Source organism: Oncorhynchus tshawytscha, linkage group LG06 (assembly GCF_018296145.1).
Source record: "Oncorhynchus tshawytscha isolate Ot180627B linkage group LG06, Otsh_v2.0, whole genome shotgun sequence".
NCBI lineage: Eukaryota > Metazoa > Chordata > Actinopteri > Salmoniformes > Salmonidae > Oncorhynchus > Oncorhynchus tshawytscha.
The window spans coordinates 23,408,319-23,425,370 of NC_056434.1; the positions used below are offsets into that span (position 1 = coordinate 23,408,319).

At 43.6% G+C, this 17,052-nt stretch overlaps 1 protein-coding gene across 2 annotated transcripts in view; it reads left to right on the forward strand.

Annotated features, from left to right (window-relative positions):
* Window positions 1–2,572: 2,572 nt before the first annotated feature.
* Window positions 2,573–17,052, forward strand: part of LOC112252257 (junctophilin-3-like) — a 29,958-nt gene continuing 15,478 nt past the window's right edge. For both annotated transcript variants that reach the window (XM_024423341.2, XM_024423343.2), the window contains exons 1-2: window positions 2,573–3,976; window positions 13,755–14,544. In XM_024423341.2, the coding sequence (XP_024279109.1) occupies window positions 3,595–3,976; window positions 13,755–14,544 (1,172 nt within the window). In that variant the 5' untranslated portion in view covers window positions 2,573–3,594. The remainder of the gene's footprint in view (window positions 3,977–13,754; window positions 14,545–17,052) is intronic.

Here is a 17,052-nt window from a genome sequence, read left to right on the forward strand (position 1 = left end):
AGCAGTGTGAACAGACAACACAGAGTTACACATGGAGTAAACAATTAACAAGTCAATAACACAGTAGAAAAAAGAAAAGAAAAAAGAGTCTATATACATTGTGTGCAAAGGTCATGAGGAGGTAGGCGAATAATTACAATTTTACAGATTAACACTGGAGTGATAAATGATCAGATGGTCATGTACAGGTAGAGATATAGGTGTGCAAAAGAGCAGAAAAGTACATAAATAAAAACAGTATGGGGATGAGGTAGGTAAAAATGGGTGGGCTATTTACCGATAGACTATGTACAGCTGCAGCGATCGGTTAGCTGCTCAGATAGCAGATGTTTGAAGTTGGTGAGGGAGATAAAAGTCTCCAACTTCAGCGATTTTTGCAATTCGTTCCAGTCACAGGCAGCAGAGAACTGGAACGAAAGGCGGCCAAATGAGGTGTTGGCTTTAGGGATGATCAGTGAGATACACGGGCCGTAAGTATACAGAATGGTGTCGTCTGCGTAGAGGTGGATCAGGGAATCGCCCGCAGCAAGAGCAACATCATTGATATATACAGAGAAAAGAGTCGGCCCGAGAATTGAACCCTGTGGCACCCCCATAGAAACTGCCAGAGGACCGGACAGCATGCCCTCCGATTTGACACACTGAACTCTGCCTGCAAAGTAGTTGGTAAACCAGGCAAGGCAGTCATCCGAAAAACCGAGGCTACTGAGTCTGCCTATAAGAATATGGTGATTGACAGAGTCGAAAGCCTTGGCAAGGTCGATAAAGACGGTGGCACAGTACTGTCTTTTATCGATGGCGGTTATGATATCGTTTAGTACCTTGAGCGTGGCTGAGGTGCACCCGTGACCGGCTCGGAAACCAGATTGCACAGCGGAGAAGGTACGGTGGGATTCGAGATGGTCAGTGACCTGTTTGTTGACTTGGCTTTCGAAGACCTTAGAAAGGCAGGGCAGGATGGATATAGGTCTGTAACAGTTTGGGTCCAGGGTGTCTTCCCCTTTGAAGAGGGGGATGACTGCGGCAGCTTTCCAATCTTTGGGGATCTCAGACGATATGAAAGAGAGGTTGAACAGGCTGGTGATAGGGGTGATAGGCCTGTTTGATGGTTCATCAGAGGACATAGTGGTATTTCTTATAAGCGTCCGGATAAGTGTCCCGCTCCTTAAAAGCGGCAGTTCTAGCCTTTAGTTCAGTGCGGATGTTGCCTGTAATCCATGATTTCTGGTTGGGATATGTACGTACTGTCACTGTGGGGACAACATCGTTGATGCACTTATTAATGAAGCTAGTGACTGATGTGGTAAACTTTTCAAGGGTGAATCCCAGAACATATTCCAGTCTGTGCTAGCGATACAGTCCTGTAGCTAAGCATCCGCTTCTTCGGACCACTTCCACTGGTACATCCTGTTTGAGTTTTTGCTTGTATGCAAGAATCATGAGGATAGCATTATGGTCAGATTTGCCAAATGGAGGGCGATCTTTGTATGCATTTCTGTGTGTGGAGTAAAGGTGATTTAGAGTTTTTTTCGCCTGTAGTTTCACAGGTGACATGTGTCACACCAGCCTTCACTTGGCTCCCCCTCCTGTCCAGCTCTGGCGTTCGGCGTCGCCTGGTCTTCTAGCACCCATCATCCCCGGACTTGTCTCGTCATCATCACACACTCCTGGTTCCAATCCCCACTCTATCACAGTGTATATATACTCCCTCTGCCTTTTGTCTTTGTTGGTCATTGCAAATGTTCCTTGTTTTCCTGAGAGGAATCTCTCCTACTATTTCCTGAGTACTTTATATTTTGCACTTTGGGTTCACCCTGTGCCTTTCTTCATCTAAATCGAGGTTAGTGATCGCTGTTCTGATGTCCAAAAGCTATTTTGGTCATAGGAAACATTGGCAGAAACATTATGTACAAAATATTTGATCAGTGCAAAAAAGCACACAAAAAAGCAGAATTGGTCAGGAGCCCGTAAAATGGCTGCTATCCATTGCAGCGCCATTTTGAAAAGGAGAACATGACCTTGTCACTATGCCCTTGTCACTATGACCTTGTCACTATGACCTTGTCACCTTCACCTTGTCATAACATAGAGATGTTTAACTCAGCATCCTCTTCATCTGTATCTTACAATAATGTCTTAACTTTGGATGTTAAAATGTAAATCATTTAAGTTAGGTATGTCAATGTTATTCCTCTTATATCATGTCAAACTAATGTGCATTACATTATTATTATTACAGTATTAAGAGTGTTTATGGAAGATTACCTAACATAATGATTCAACAGAACTCTGGTAATAATATCTAATAAACAGATTTACCAGTCTCTATCTATTACCATATAATTATCTTACATAATGATTAAATATGTTTTTATGCAGGACCAGCGATGGAGAGGTGAAAAGGCTAAGGCATGCAAATAGAAAAGCAATCTCTGCTCTTCAGGGCTGCAAAAGAGAGAGGAGAGAGGCTTGGATGTTATGCTGCCTCTGTCTCTTTAAAAACAGGAGCATGCATGTGAGGGGGAGGGGGTGTTGGCTGCATTGGAACAGTCCTCCTCTAATGAGCAGATTTGAGAGACACCAGAGAGAGAGAGAGAGAGAAAGAGAGAGAGAGAGACCCAACCATAAGGAGAGAAGTGGGGAATAAGACAACAACCGAAAAGGCAGATAGTGATATATAAAAATTAAGAGCATGGCGCATTAAGAGGAGGAAAAGCAGAGATAAATCTGGATTTCTCACCAGAAAGGGAACAAGAATAAAAGCATCAGCTTCGCTCAACCACTTAAGGACGTGGATGAAAAAAGAGAGAGAAAAGGGAAAAGAAAGGAGGAAAATAATCAGATCACTTGTTTTTTTTTCATGGTCCGTGTGCGCACTTGCTGTTGGTGAGAGTGTACGTATGTGTGTGTGCATATGGGAAGAGACTGCATTGCTGTTCACTAGCAGAGGCATCAGGAGAGAAACAAGCTGAATCCCTCTTTTTTTCTTTCTCTCTCTCTCTATTTCTGTATTGCACTGTGCGGCAGGAGCATGTTGGGTGGGTTGGGTACAGACGACAAGCTGAGCCAGCCAGAAGAGATGGATCTGTAAAGCTGGAAATGGTGTCGGATCTGGCCAGCGGCTGACTGTTAGCTGTGTTACCTGGGGTTTCTAGGTGGAGCCTGGTGGTGCTCAGCTGCCAGGGAGCGCTAAAGAGCGGCTGGGAGAGTGCCGGCGGTGGGGCCCTGTGTGGAGGGAGGGGGAAAGAACCCAAAACCTGGAGAAGGAGGGTTTTCTGCATTTGTGTCAGCAGGGAAGTCACATGGCTGGCATAGGCCTTTTCCCATTTGTGAGCTGCGGCTGTAGGAGATTGGACTGGGAGTGACAGTGAACCACAGCTCCAGGATAATGGTCTGAAGAGGCTCCCGCTGCTCCGGCCTCACAGGAGGGACCCTACACTCTGGGGGCTATTTTTCTTTTTCTTCTTTAAGTCAACCCAGGGGATTTGTATGTGTGTCTTCCTCCCCCTCACACCTCATCATCACCAACTCCGACCCCAACTGTGTTGTTTCTTTTTTTGAGATTTGGGGGATTTGCCAAAACCTATTTCATGCATGTCCACTGGGGGCAGGTTCAACTTTGATGATGGGGGGTCATACTGTGGCGGGTGGCAGGAAGGCAAAGCCCACGGCCATGGCATCTGCACTGGGCCGAAGGGCCAAGGCGAGTACTCAGGGTCCTGGAGCCATGGTTTTGAGGTGGTGGGGGTGTACACCTGGCCCAGTGGGAACACCTACCAGGGCACCTGGGCGCAGGGCAAGCGCCATGGGATTGGGGTTGAGAACAAGGGCAAGTGGGTGTACAAGGGGGAGTGGACAAGTGGATTTAAGGGACGCTACGGCCTCAGGGAGAGCACCGGCACCAGCGGAAAGTACGAGGGAACCTGGAACAATGGTCTTCAGGACGGATACGGTACGGAGACCTACTCTGATGGAGGTAAGACCCAGACTCAGACTGAGTCATGTTATGGCTGAGTAGTACCCTCTGTGTAAGGCATCAACATATGGATGCCTTACACACACACACACACACACACAAAATTTAACTGTCTCCTGCTTCATTATTCTCCTGTTACTCAGAAACTAAGCTCTCTTTCTCCATCCATCTGTCATTTAAGTAAGCAGTTCCGCTGCTCGAGCTGCAATGGGAGATACATTTAGAGGCCCAAACTAAGGCCATCCGGACTCTGCATGCAGTCGGAGAGAGAGAAAGAGATATTCCAGATTACCTGTACAGCCATGAATAGGAAATAAGCAGTCAGGGTGAAGTTCCCATAACCAGACGGAGAAACTCTTGGTAAACCTGGCTGGGCAACCTGGTCTCAGAGCATTTTGTATCCTTCTGTACGTAAATCCCAGACGTTCCATTTAGTATGATATGTTACGTTTCATATGGTATGTATTCATTTGTTTATGTCCACCACCCATTGCATATGATATGTTACAACTTATAATGCTAAAGTTGTCTCAAAGAACTCACAATCTTTGAGTTGCTCGACTTTCGCATTATACTTGTTATACGCCACCTATCCACCGCAACCAACAAACCTACTTTCATTTTTTGTAACCATACCAAGTGTAACATATCATACTAATTTGTTGGTCTCAGTGGAAAAGGAGGGCCCAACAGTTCCCCATTAACATCGACGGGACTGAAGTGGAGGAGTCGAGAGTTTCAAGTTCCTTGGTGTCCACATCAACGACAATCTTTCATGGTCCAAACATACCAAGACAGTCATGAAGAGAACACAACAACACCTTTCCCCCCCAGGAGACTGAAAAGATTTGGCATGGGTACCCATATCCTCCAAAAGTTCTACAGCTGCACCATCGAGAGCATCCTGACCGGTTGCATCACCGCCTGGTATGGCAACTGCTAGGCATTTGACTGTAAGTCGCTACAGAGGGTAGTACGGCCCAGTACATCACTGGGGCCAAGCTTCCTGACATCCAGGATCTATATACTAGGCGGTCAGAGGAAGGCCCAAAAAATTGTCAAAGACTCCAGTCACCCAAGTCACAGACTCTGCTACCATATGGCAAGTGGTACTGGAGTGCCAAGTCTAGGACCAAACTTCTCCTTAACAGCTTCTACCATCAAGTCATAAAACTGCTGAACAATTAATTCTCCCTGACTATTTACATTGACCCCTCCCCCCATTTGTTTTTACACTGATGCTACTTGCTGTTTATTATCAATGCATAGTCACTTTACAAATTACCTCGACTAACCTGTACCCCCGCACATTTACTCAGTACTGGTACTCCCTGTATATAGCTTCGTTATTGTTATGTACATTTATTGTGTTACTGTTTGATTGATACATTTTTCTTAACTTTAATTTATTTAGTAAATATTTTATTAACTATATTTATTGAACTGCATTGTTGGTTAAGGGCTCGTAAGTAAACATTTCATGGTAAGGTTGTTGTATTTGAGGCATGTGACAAATACAATTTGATTTGATATACGTTTACTATGTTACGGCTAGTCTATGAGACCAGGCTGGGCTGGGAGAGATCTAGTTCTAAGGCCATAAATGCTCTACACACTTTGAAGATGACAGTGATGAGAGCCTGGAAGTCCTTACTATACCCCAAATACACACATACTCTCTCCTAAGGTGGATTCCAGGTCCATCCAGATATATTCATCAAAACATTTCATATCACAAAACAAAGGTACTAAAACAATCACACAGTTAAAGGACATAACTGTCTGTAGAATAGTTTGAATTATTCTGGTGAAACCTCCTGGTGCAACACCATTGTTAAGCTTATATAACTCTCTAGCACCTTACACAATCATGCACCCAACCAGCAGCCCACCCAACACTGGCTGAACGAGGAGAGAGAGCAGGCTAATGGGGACAGAATATGCAGAACAGATATGATACAGTACTATATCCACAATGATAACAGTTACAGTATCCACTCTGAAGAGAGCACTAGGCCTGTGAGGCTTTGTTATAATGAAATGAGTATGAGATGTAATAGAGAGAAATGGATTTGGAGAAGATAAACTGGTAGATAAAGATGTATGAGAATGAGGAATAGTCGATTATTGTCGTATGAGAGACACTCAGATACTTGATATCTACAGTCAGTATTCATTATGTAACACTTCACTGTGTCTATAAATCAGTCAGTGTCTTTAAAAGACACCAGTATGTATACTCCTCGTGTCTGTAAGCTACAGCATGTTTTGCCAAACAACAACATTTAATCAGCTGATTACAGCATCCATCATCGTAAATAAGAAATAGTCTTGCATTCTACCCCCCAATCTGTGATCACACATGTTGCATAACCTCCTTATCAAACCACAACTGAAAGGAGGAAAAGGATCTATGCTCTGAGCAGTTGTTTTTCTGTCTCCCTCGTGCCTCACTGCCTCTTGTCTCTGTACAGTAAGTTGCTGTGGAAACGCACAGACACGCAGCAAGTCAGCGTGTCACAGGGGACTCAGTGTTCCTTGCTCTGATTAGCTGGTTGATTTTGCTAATGGGGTTTACTTATTTGGACACTAATCTGGCTGCTTAATCACAATCACAGTAGACAGTGACAGAGAGGAGGGAGGAGTCAAAGCTACAGAGAGGTTAAAGTAGCATTGTCTTTCCAATGTCTTACCCCTCAGATGGAGTCAGACATTCTATACTGCCAATGGCCATGGAATAAGGGACTCATCCAAGGTATCTATGGAGAACACTTCAACAGTCTGTGTTAATAATTGTCATGTAGCTAAGTGTTTCTGATGGTTGTTGACGCTCCATTGTACACCATCAGTCACATGATAATGATCAAATTGATTGCTGATTATCACACACTATGTGATTGGGAGTAAAACACACTCACAAAACTGAAAGCTACAGGAAACTGCCCTGACAGTTGTCTATCTGGATATGAGTCAACCTGTTCAACCTTACAGTACAGTAGCCTTTATAATGTGATCCCTGACCTACATACCAACATGGTTGTTAAGAAGTGGTTTGAACCATGTAGAGATGTGGAGGGGTCTACGGTTTGTAGATCGTTAGCTGCTTTATGTTGTTATATCATCCTGCATGGTGTGTTATCGCAGTTATTAAAGAACATATCTTGTTGCTGTTGAACCAGATTATGTTATGAGGCCAAATAAATAGCATGCTCAGTTATTCAAAATTATGAGCACGATGTAAATCAATTTTGTGATGTACAGGGCAATTTTGGGAGAATTAGCGTTCAAAAGATAAATCAATAGTCTGATGTTTCTATGTGTTAATAATCCTTAAATGGAAAAATCTAAGACAGGGGCACACCATCACCTCTCTGTGACAGAAAAAGCTCAAAACCAAATCCCGGATAACATCCGTAGTCGATTTAAGCTTACTGAGAGATTTAGCTTTTAACTGCAGCTCATTTTGAATGTTGACGTTTTTGCAACAGTTGTGCTAGCTGTATTCTGTTCTGGATTGCAGTCTGTCCGTGTCTGTTCTAGCCAGAAACCACTTTATGTCACAAAAACTTTTCCCAACTCTTTCCCTGGCTGCCACTACTCTTGCTCAACTAAAACTGTAATCTGTCTGATCTAAATGTTTTAAGTGACTTCAACAACAAAACGAGGTAAGTTGGTCAAACATTTTGTCATTTAGAAATGGATCTATATATAATACAATTAAGTTATCTCTATAAACGTTATATATATGTATATATATACACTATATATGCGAAAGTATTTAGACACCCCAACAAATTAGTGGATTCGCTATTTCAGCCATACCCGTTGCTGATAGGTGTTTAAAATCGAGCACACAACCATGCACTCTCCATAGACAAACATAGGCAGTAGAACCATTAAGTGGCACCTTTCCAACAAGTCAGTTCGTCAAATTTCTGCCCCGATCATCTGTAAGTGCTGTAATTGTGAAGAGGAAACATCTAGGAGCCACAACTGCTCAGCCGTGAAGTGGTAGGCCACATAATCTCACAGAACGGGTCTACCGAGTGCTGAGGCGCATAGCACGTAAAAATTGCCTATCCTCGGTTGCAACACTCACTCCAGAGTTCCAAACTGCCTCTGGAAGCTACGTCAGCACAATAACTTTTTTTCGGGAGCTTCATGAAATGGGTTTCTAGTGGTGTAAAGCTTGCCGCCATTGGATTCCTGAGCAGTGGAAACGCGTTTTCTGGAGTGATAAATCACGCTTCACCACCTGGCAGTCCGACAGGCTAATCTGGGTTTAGCGGATGCCAGGACAACTGTAAAGTTTGGTCGAGGAGGAATAATGGTCTGTGGCTGTTTTTCATGGTTAGACCTATGCACCATAGTTCCAGTGAAGGGCAAATTTAACGCTACAGGATTCAATTACATTCTAGATGATTCTGTGCTTCCAATTTTGTGGCAACAGTTTGGGGAAGGCGCTTTCCTGTTTCAGCATGACAATGCCCCCATGCATAAAGCAAGGTCCATACAGAAATGGTTTGTCGAGATCGGTGTGGAAGAACTTGACTGGCCTGCACATAGCCCTGACCTCAACCCCTTCGAACACCTTTGGGATCAATTGGAACGCAGACGGCGAGCCAGGTCTGATCGCCCAACATCAGTGCCTGACCTCACTAATGCTCTTGTGGCTGAATGGAAGCAAGTCCCAGCAGCAATGTTCCAACATCTAGTGGAAAGCCTTCCCAGAAGAGTGGAGGCCATTATAGCAGCAAAGGGGGGACCAACTCCATATTAATGCCCATGATTTTGGAATGAGATGTTCAACAAGCAGGTGTCCACATACTTCTGGTCTAAGTTTAACCTAGAAACAGAAGAACACATAACTATCATGAATTCAGACAGGGGGTTGGTTGGCGCGTGATCTAATCAGAGTTTCTCTGATGTTTCCGCGTCTTTGATCTTTCCACGTTTAACCATTTCCATGCTGTCCCCTGTACTGCTGTTGCAAAACCCATCTCGCAGCCCTTCGGCGGAAAACCTCCACCGGATTCGTTTTAACATCTGAGTTGCATAGTCCATAGAAAACCAATACGCAAATAAACGACAGAGGATTATTGTAGTCAGGCTACATGCATCACATACTAGGCCGAATCTGAACGCCGGCAGCATGTGACACGTTGTGAATTAAAATATATTTTCAGAATCCTAGATGTTTTCATAGCTGTGGGGAAATTGAATAATATGCTTGCCTCACTGATTAATAACACGACTGAGAGATGCCTCCACGACGCGGAGTTTTCTACCACAGCCAAATTAACTGATGAAACTAGCGTCGATCTGAATTGAAATAGGCTTTCCGACTTCCTGGTAGAGCTGTAAGGGCACATACAAGCGTGGGAAACTGTTCAGGCAAACCAATGATGAATGTGCATCCATCCACCCCCACAGAGAGAACGCTATCATTTCAGCACCTTGGAGAGCTCCAATGACAATAGGCCTACACTTTGGGTCACGATGCAGCGTATTAAAACATTCCTAAAGTCTATAAGGCTACACAAGGATGACACAACTCAAGTAAGCATATAATATGTTTTGCTTGATGTGGAATGATTCATGGCATGTGTAATGACAGGATTTGTATGTCAATGTCAAAATTAAGCCAGAAGGAAAATGTCACTGACATTTCAGGAGCACTTGATACTTTGAATTCAATTAACACATATTTGTTAAAAGTATATTCAGGTAGACTACTGCATTTTTCTCTGCTAGATGTGGCATTGTATTTATTTTGCCTCATAATTAATGTTCATGTGTGCAAACTTGCATCAGTCATTAGCCTAGCTATGCTTTACTAATGGCTGTAGTGGTGAGATGATGATCCCATGGCTATGTCAATGGATTACCAAAGAATCAGAGTTTACTTTCGCTGCTCTCTCATGGGAGAGAGACGTCCCTTCTCAACTCTTTTAAAGCTTCACCTCCTTCACTGAGAAGTGTTCTGCTGTAGCAGGTCGGGGACACACCAGTCTAAATTTGTATTGTTAGTCTTTTTTTTTGTGTGGGGAGGGGGGTACACACAAGTCTTTCATTATGATCTGAATCTAGCTAATGTGTCTGCAAACTATAATAACAACTTAATATGCTGTGGTCTGATCCAAAATGGACCTAATCAAACTGTCAAGAGAGGATAAGTCACTTCTCTGTGTATATGGACTCTGTTGAAACCAGACATAACCCAAGTTATTTCAGTCTGGACCTTATTTCAGCTGTGTCGCAAAAGCTAACAATTTAAAAAAAATTATCAGACAGAAGAAGCACTCATACTTCCTCCATCCCTCTCTCTCTCTATCTCTGGAGTGTCTGTGCTGGGATCAATTAGATCAAATCAAATCAAGAGCTGGAAAACAGGAAGTGATCCTAGATAGATAGATGTGCCAGAGCAATGCTGGAAGGCCCTAGCTAATTCTCATTTTCTCTCTCTCTCTCTCTCTATTTCTCTATTTCTCTCTCTCTCTCTCTATCTCTCTCTCTCTTTCTCTCTCTTTCTCTCTCTGTCTATGGGAATATCAGTGTAATCCTATCAGTTGAGGCCTGTGTTTGATCCATCATAAGGCACACAGCTGTTGACTGATAGGATCGGGCGGGTGTGCCCAGATGTCGGCCAGCTGTCTCTGTGACGGTCAGACGTATGTGGAACGGGGGGAGGTATGACAATGATTAATACCTCCACATGAGAGATATGTTAGAGCTTGGTCTTAGTCTTGCCCTCTCCCTCTTTCTCTCTTCTCTGTCTACCTATTTCACTCTCCCCCCGCACACACTCAAAAGCACAGAAATAGTCAATGCCCACCCAGACTGCCAGGCCTGTTTTGAAGAGTAGTAGGTTTCAGTACTGTGGTAGCAGCAGTAGAAGTAGCATCAGTAGCAACAGTAGAAGTAGCAGCAGTAGAAGTAGCAGCAGTAGAAGTAGAAGCAGTAGCAGCAGTTGAAGTAGAAGCAGCAGTAGAAGTAGCAGCAGTAGAAGTAGCAGAAGTAGCAGCAGTAGAAGTAGCAGCAGTAAGCAGCAGTAGAAGTAGCAGCAGTAGCAACAGTAGAAGTAGCTGCAGTAGGAGTAGCAGTAGTATCAGCAGTAGAAGTAGCAGCAGTAGAAGTAGCAGCAGTAGGAGTAGCAGCAGTAGGAGTAGCAGCAGTAGAAGTAGCAGCAGTAGAAGTAGCAGCAGTAGGAGTAGCAGCAGTAGAAGTAGCAGCAGTAGAAGTAGCAGCAGTAGAAGTAGCAGCAGTAGAAGTAGCAGCAGTAGAAGTAGCAGCAGTAGGAGTAGCAGCAGTAGAAGTAGCAGCAGTAGGAGTAGCAGCAGTAGCAGCAGTAGGAGTAGCAGCAGTAGGAGTAGCAGCAGTAGGAGTAGTAGCAGCAGCAGTAGCAGCAGTAGGAGTAGCAGCAGTAGGAGTAGCAGCAGTAGGAGTAGCAGCAGTAGGAGTAGTAGCAGTAGCAGCAGTAGAAGTAGCAGCAGTAGGAGTAGCAGCAGTAGAAGTAGCAGCAGTAGAAGTAGCAGCAGTAGGAGTAGCAGCAGTAGGAGTAGCAGCAGTAGAAGTAGAAGCAGTAGGAGTAGCAGCAGAAGAAGTAGTAGCAGTAGCAGCAGCAGCAGCAGCAGTAGAAGTAGCAGCAGCAGTGTGTTGCTGTGGGGGTTGGGATATCCCACACTGTCTCTGCTGTTGCCTCATTGAGCCATCCAACCTTATGCATTTCCCTGACACGCCAGCCCAAAGATAGCAATGAAGGCAGAGAGGAAAGGGGAGAGTGTATGTGTGTGTGTGTGTGTGTGCGTGCGTGTGTGTGTGCATCCTTATGTGGACCTACACATTTGTAGGATCTAAATTTGATCCAGTTTGCTACAGCAGGAAAATAATCATGCAGCAAGAGGAAATATGAATTATTATGTGGATTATAATTCATGGACATTTTTGTAGGGGTTGATACATTTTTTATAAGGGAAAAATCAAGTCCGAAATGTCAATGTGAAAATTACAAACGTTAGAAGCCTTTTAAAACCTCAAATACACTACAAGTTTTCGGTACAGTTCTCCTGCAACAGGGTGATCCAATTAAGATCCTACATCTGTATGTGTGCTGATTCCACACTTAAGCAGCAAATTCTAGAAAGCTTGCTGCGATGAATCACAGAGCAGAAGAGCTGTTACATCAGAGGGTTTGCTCAGTCATTGGCAGCATGGAAAGGACGGAATATAGATAAGATAGATGAATACTTGTACATAGATGGATCCTATAGATCGGGCAATTAGTCCAGCAGTCCTCACAAGGATAGTAAAACACAGAAACATTTTGTCTGTCCCCACAAAGAAAAACGCTATTTTAGGCTTAGTGTTTAGGTTTAGGTTTAGGGTTACAATTAGGGTTAGTGTTACAATTAGGATTAGGGGTTAGGGGTTAGAGTTAAGAGATAGGGTTAGATTTGGGGTTAGGTTTGGGTTAAGGTTAGGGTTAGGGAAAATATGATTTTGAATGGGAATCAATTATTTGGTCCCCACAAGGATTGTGTCTGTGTGTGTGTGTGTGTGTGTGTGTGTGTGTGTGTGTGTGTGTGTGTGTGTGTGTGTGTGTGTGTGTGTGTGTGTGTGTGTGTGTGTGTGTGTGTGTGTGTGTGTGTGTGTGTGTGCGTGCGTGCGTGCGTGCACGTGAGAGAGAGACAGAGAGAGAGATGCAGTGAATTGTCCCAGATTTCAGCACTACAGAGATATCCAACAGATGGACCTATACTGGAATGGGAAATAGAGAAAAAGAGAGTAAAAATCCTGCGACATCTTTAAAATATAAACTACTAAGGCAGTGTACTGAACAAGTATTGGACCTATTCACAGACAAAATAGACTTAGAGTGTAGTTCACAATAGGAAACAATGCTACCTATCCCTATAGATATGTAATGTATTGCATCGGGCTGAAAATCGGGCTGAAAACCTTTGACATAATATAGCACCACTGAATTGAATTATGGAATCCAGTGCCCAGTGGAGCCTCACCTTTGACCCTAGCCAGTCAGGGTCAGTCCTTTGATACGCTGTTCAGGCACCTAATGTCCATTTGCTACCTCTATATAGGAGCACATTGAGACATGATCAATCAGAGAGGTTGGCAGACGACATGATGACCAGCTGCCATACTGGACATTTCAGGGAAAAGAACATGACATTATTTTGTTGGCAATATGACCCCTAAATAACAGTGCTGACAGGTAACGGGATGGATATAGTGATAGATAACAGGATGGACATGTTGATAGATGTTATGAGTGCTCTTCACTTACTATCTCGCCACAGTTTCCCTCATACATATATTGATGACTGGGATACAGCCTGGGATGCAGTATTTTTTCTTGATATCCTTAGTATAGTAGTGTTGGTACTGGCGGTATTAGTAGTGGTAGTAGTAGTAGTATGTTTGGTTGTTGTTATTATGGTAATACTGCATGGTTTAGTCCCTAATTGAAGCACTTGAACTTAGTGTCTCAGGTAAGATGCAGACAATGCTGGAGGGGAAGAGTGTGTGTTCAGGCAGCGAGTATTACTGTAGTAGGCTGTAATGTCATCAGCTGAGTCCCGACACAGACAAAGAGGCATTTACACATGCTAGACTCTGCAGTATGTTCATTAGCTCCCTTAGGCACATATCTCTATCTCTAGTGTTGTTGTTGTATTGTGAAATATAAAAATGAATAATTTATTGATATGCTGTTATATCATATTGGTATGCATTGTGACCTTTGTCTCTCTCTTTGCAGGTACGTACCAGGGCCAGTGGCTGGGAGGGATGCGACAGGGATACGGCCTGCGGCAGAGTGTGCCGTACGGCATGGCAGCCGTCATCCGCTCTCCGCTGCGTACCTCCATAAACTCCTTGCGCTCGGAGCACAGTAACGGGATGGCTCTGCTCCCGGACCGGGCCGGCGTGGCGTGCGTGGGTGGGATGGCCTCTGCTGGCAGTCCGGCCGTGTCGCGGGGGGGCTTCGTGCTCACGGCACCCAGCGAGGCAGAGCTGCTGAAGGGCAAGAAGAAGGGTCTGTTCCGAGGTCGCTCGATCCTCAGTGGACTCAAACTGAGGAAGTCCGAGTCCAGGAGCTCTCTAGCCAGCCAGCGCTCCAAGCAGAGCTCGTTTCGCAGCGAGGCGGGCATGAGCACGGTCAGCTCAGTCAACTCCACCATCAGCCTGGGAGAAGGCGAGGCCGAATTGACCGCTGCCGAGGATGATGTGGACGCCACGGCAACAGAGACCTACTGCGGTGAGTGGAAGAACGACAAGCGCACAGGCTTTGGCGTGAGCCGGCGCTCGGACGGCCTGCACTATGAGGGGGAGTGGGTGGGAAACAAGCGGCACGGGTACGGCTGCACTACCTTCCCTGACGGGACCAAGGAGGAGGGCAAGTACAAGCAGAATGTCCTGGTGAGCGGCAAGAGAAAGAACCTGATCCCCCTCAGAGCCAGTAAGATCAGAGAGAAGGTGGACCGGGCTGTGGACGCGGCCGAGAAGGCTGCAGACATCGCCAAGCAGAAGGCTGAGATCGCCATGTCCAGGTAAGCCACAGCAACAGGACCATGTGGCCTTCTTTGTAGGCCTTACTAGGAGTAGGAGTAGGGCCTTATTATAAACTGGGTGGTTCAAGCCCTGAATACTCATTGGCTGATTGTATATCAGATTGTATACCATGGGTATGACAAAACATTTATTTGTACTTCTCTAATTATGTTGGTAACCAGTTTATAATAGCAATAAGGCACCTCAGGGGTTTGGAATATATGGCCAATATACCACGGCTAATGGCTGTATGCAGGCACTCCGCGTTGCATTGTGCTTAAGAACAGCCCTTAGCCGTGGTATATTGGCCATATACCATACCCCTTCATGCTTTATTGCTTAATGATAGCAGTCTGTGTATAGGAGGCTGGCAGAGGGTCATCTTTGGGTCTGGCTTGATGGATAGAGGGCTTATAGTACCTCCAAATAGCAATTACTAGGGTTTAGTTTGCAGTGGCAAACTGTGACTGTTGGACATACGCCTTCAGTGTACCAAACTCAAAAATTACTATCACCAAATCAAATCAAATCAAATCAAATTTTATTTGTCACATACACATGGTTAGCAGATGTTAATGCGAGTGTAGCGAAATGCTTGTGCTTCTAGTTCCGACAATGCAGTAATAACCAACAAGTAATCTAACTAACAATTCCAAAACTACTGTCTTATACACAGTGTAAGGGGATAAAGAATATGTACATAAGGATATATGAATGAGTGATGGTACAGAGCAGCATAGGCAAGATACAGTAGATGGTATCGAGTACAGTATATACATATGAGATGAGTATGTAAACAAAGTGGCATAGTTAAAGTGGCTAGTGATACATGTATTACATAAGGATGCAGTCGATGATATAGAGTACAGTATATACGTATGCATATGAGATGAATAATGTAGGGTAAGTAACATTATATGTGACAACCAAAAGTGACAACGATGACACATCAAAGGATGTGATTGTGACTCGCTCATGATCAGTAGTGTTCGTGTGGGCTATAAGCAAATACAAAATAATATGCCATATACCAACTTTTGTTTCAGTGGGCATTGCGTATATTCACTTTTAATTGCCATTGATGTGTATCAAAGTAGTGTAGTGGAGGTATACTATACACCGTATCAATTATGTAGCACAATAGAGAAATCATGCACAAAGTGGCCTACAACATCGCAAAGCACAAATATATTGACATGCACGCAACATAGCTTAGTTTCACCAGAATATAATCTCAAGAGTAAGCAGCTCTCAACTCATTGTTTGCCTGCAACCTGTAATCAGTAACATAGTAAAAATAAAACCAGGACACTGAAAATAGTATTTTTTTAAAATCTATAATAATTCTTTCTTTTTTTTAACCTTTATTTAACTAGGCAAGTCAGTTAAGAACATATTCTTATTTACAATGACGGCCTACCCCGGCCAAACCCAGACGATGCCGGGCCAATTGTGCGCCACCCTATGGGACTCCCAATCACAGCCGGATGTGATACAGCCTGGATTCAAACCAGGGACTATAGTGACACCTCTTGCACTGAGCTGCAGTGCCCTAGACCGCTGCGTCACTCAGGAGTATGATCTGTTACGTTTGGTATGGTATATAATATGTATTAATTTGTGGATGTCCCTCATCCATTTCATATGATATGTTACGAATTACAATTTATATGATATGTTACGAATTACAATTCATATGATATGTTACGAATTACAATTTATATGATATGTTACGAATTACAATTCATATGATATGTTATGAATTTCAATTCATACAATATGTTAGGAATTTGCAATGTTACAAATTCCAATTTGTTGGGGCTAACATTAGCTAGATGGCTAGGTGGCTAACATTAGCTAGGCTGGGGTTAAGGTTAAGGGTTAAGGTTTTGGTTAAGGTTAGGGTTAAGGTTAGCTAACATGTAAGTAGTTGCAAAGTAGCTAAAAAGTAGTAAGTAGTTGCAAAGATGCTAATTAGCTAAAATGCTAAAGTTGTCTGTGATGAGTTTCGAACACGCAACCTTTGGGACATTCGCGTGATTGCCTGATGTCATGAAGATTTGTATTGGGAGGTCATTTGTTTAGCAAACTCTGCTATCACATGTAGCTTACACTGTAGGCCTACATTGTACAGTAGCATACAGAAACACCATTAGCCAAAAACATAGAGCCACTAGAAAGACAGCAGTCTCACACGGCATGATGTTAAAGGATAAGAAGCTCATTCACTCAGACATAATAAGCCAGTAGGTCCCAATCATAAGAATACAAAAACACAACCATTAGGCTAAGCATTTCTCAATCAAATTGTATAACTATTCCTTTTCATCATGTTCACCACACAAAGTAACCAGCGATCAATCTAAAGTTTAAATGCAACAATGTTTCACACACATACTGTAAGTTATTTTCAGAGACAGCTAACAACAGCAAGCGAGCTGCAATAAAAAAAAACACTGTTCCATTCACCAGACAATGATCATTTCAAACATAACTTCTTGTTGAAA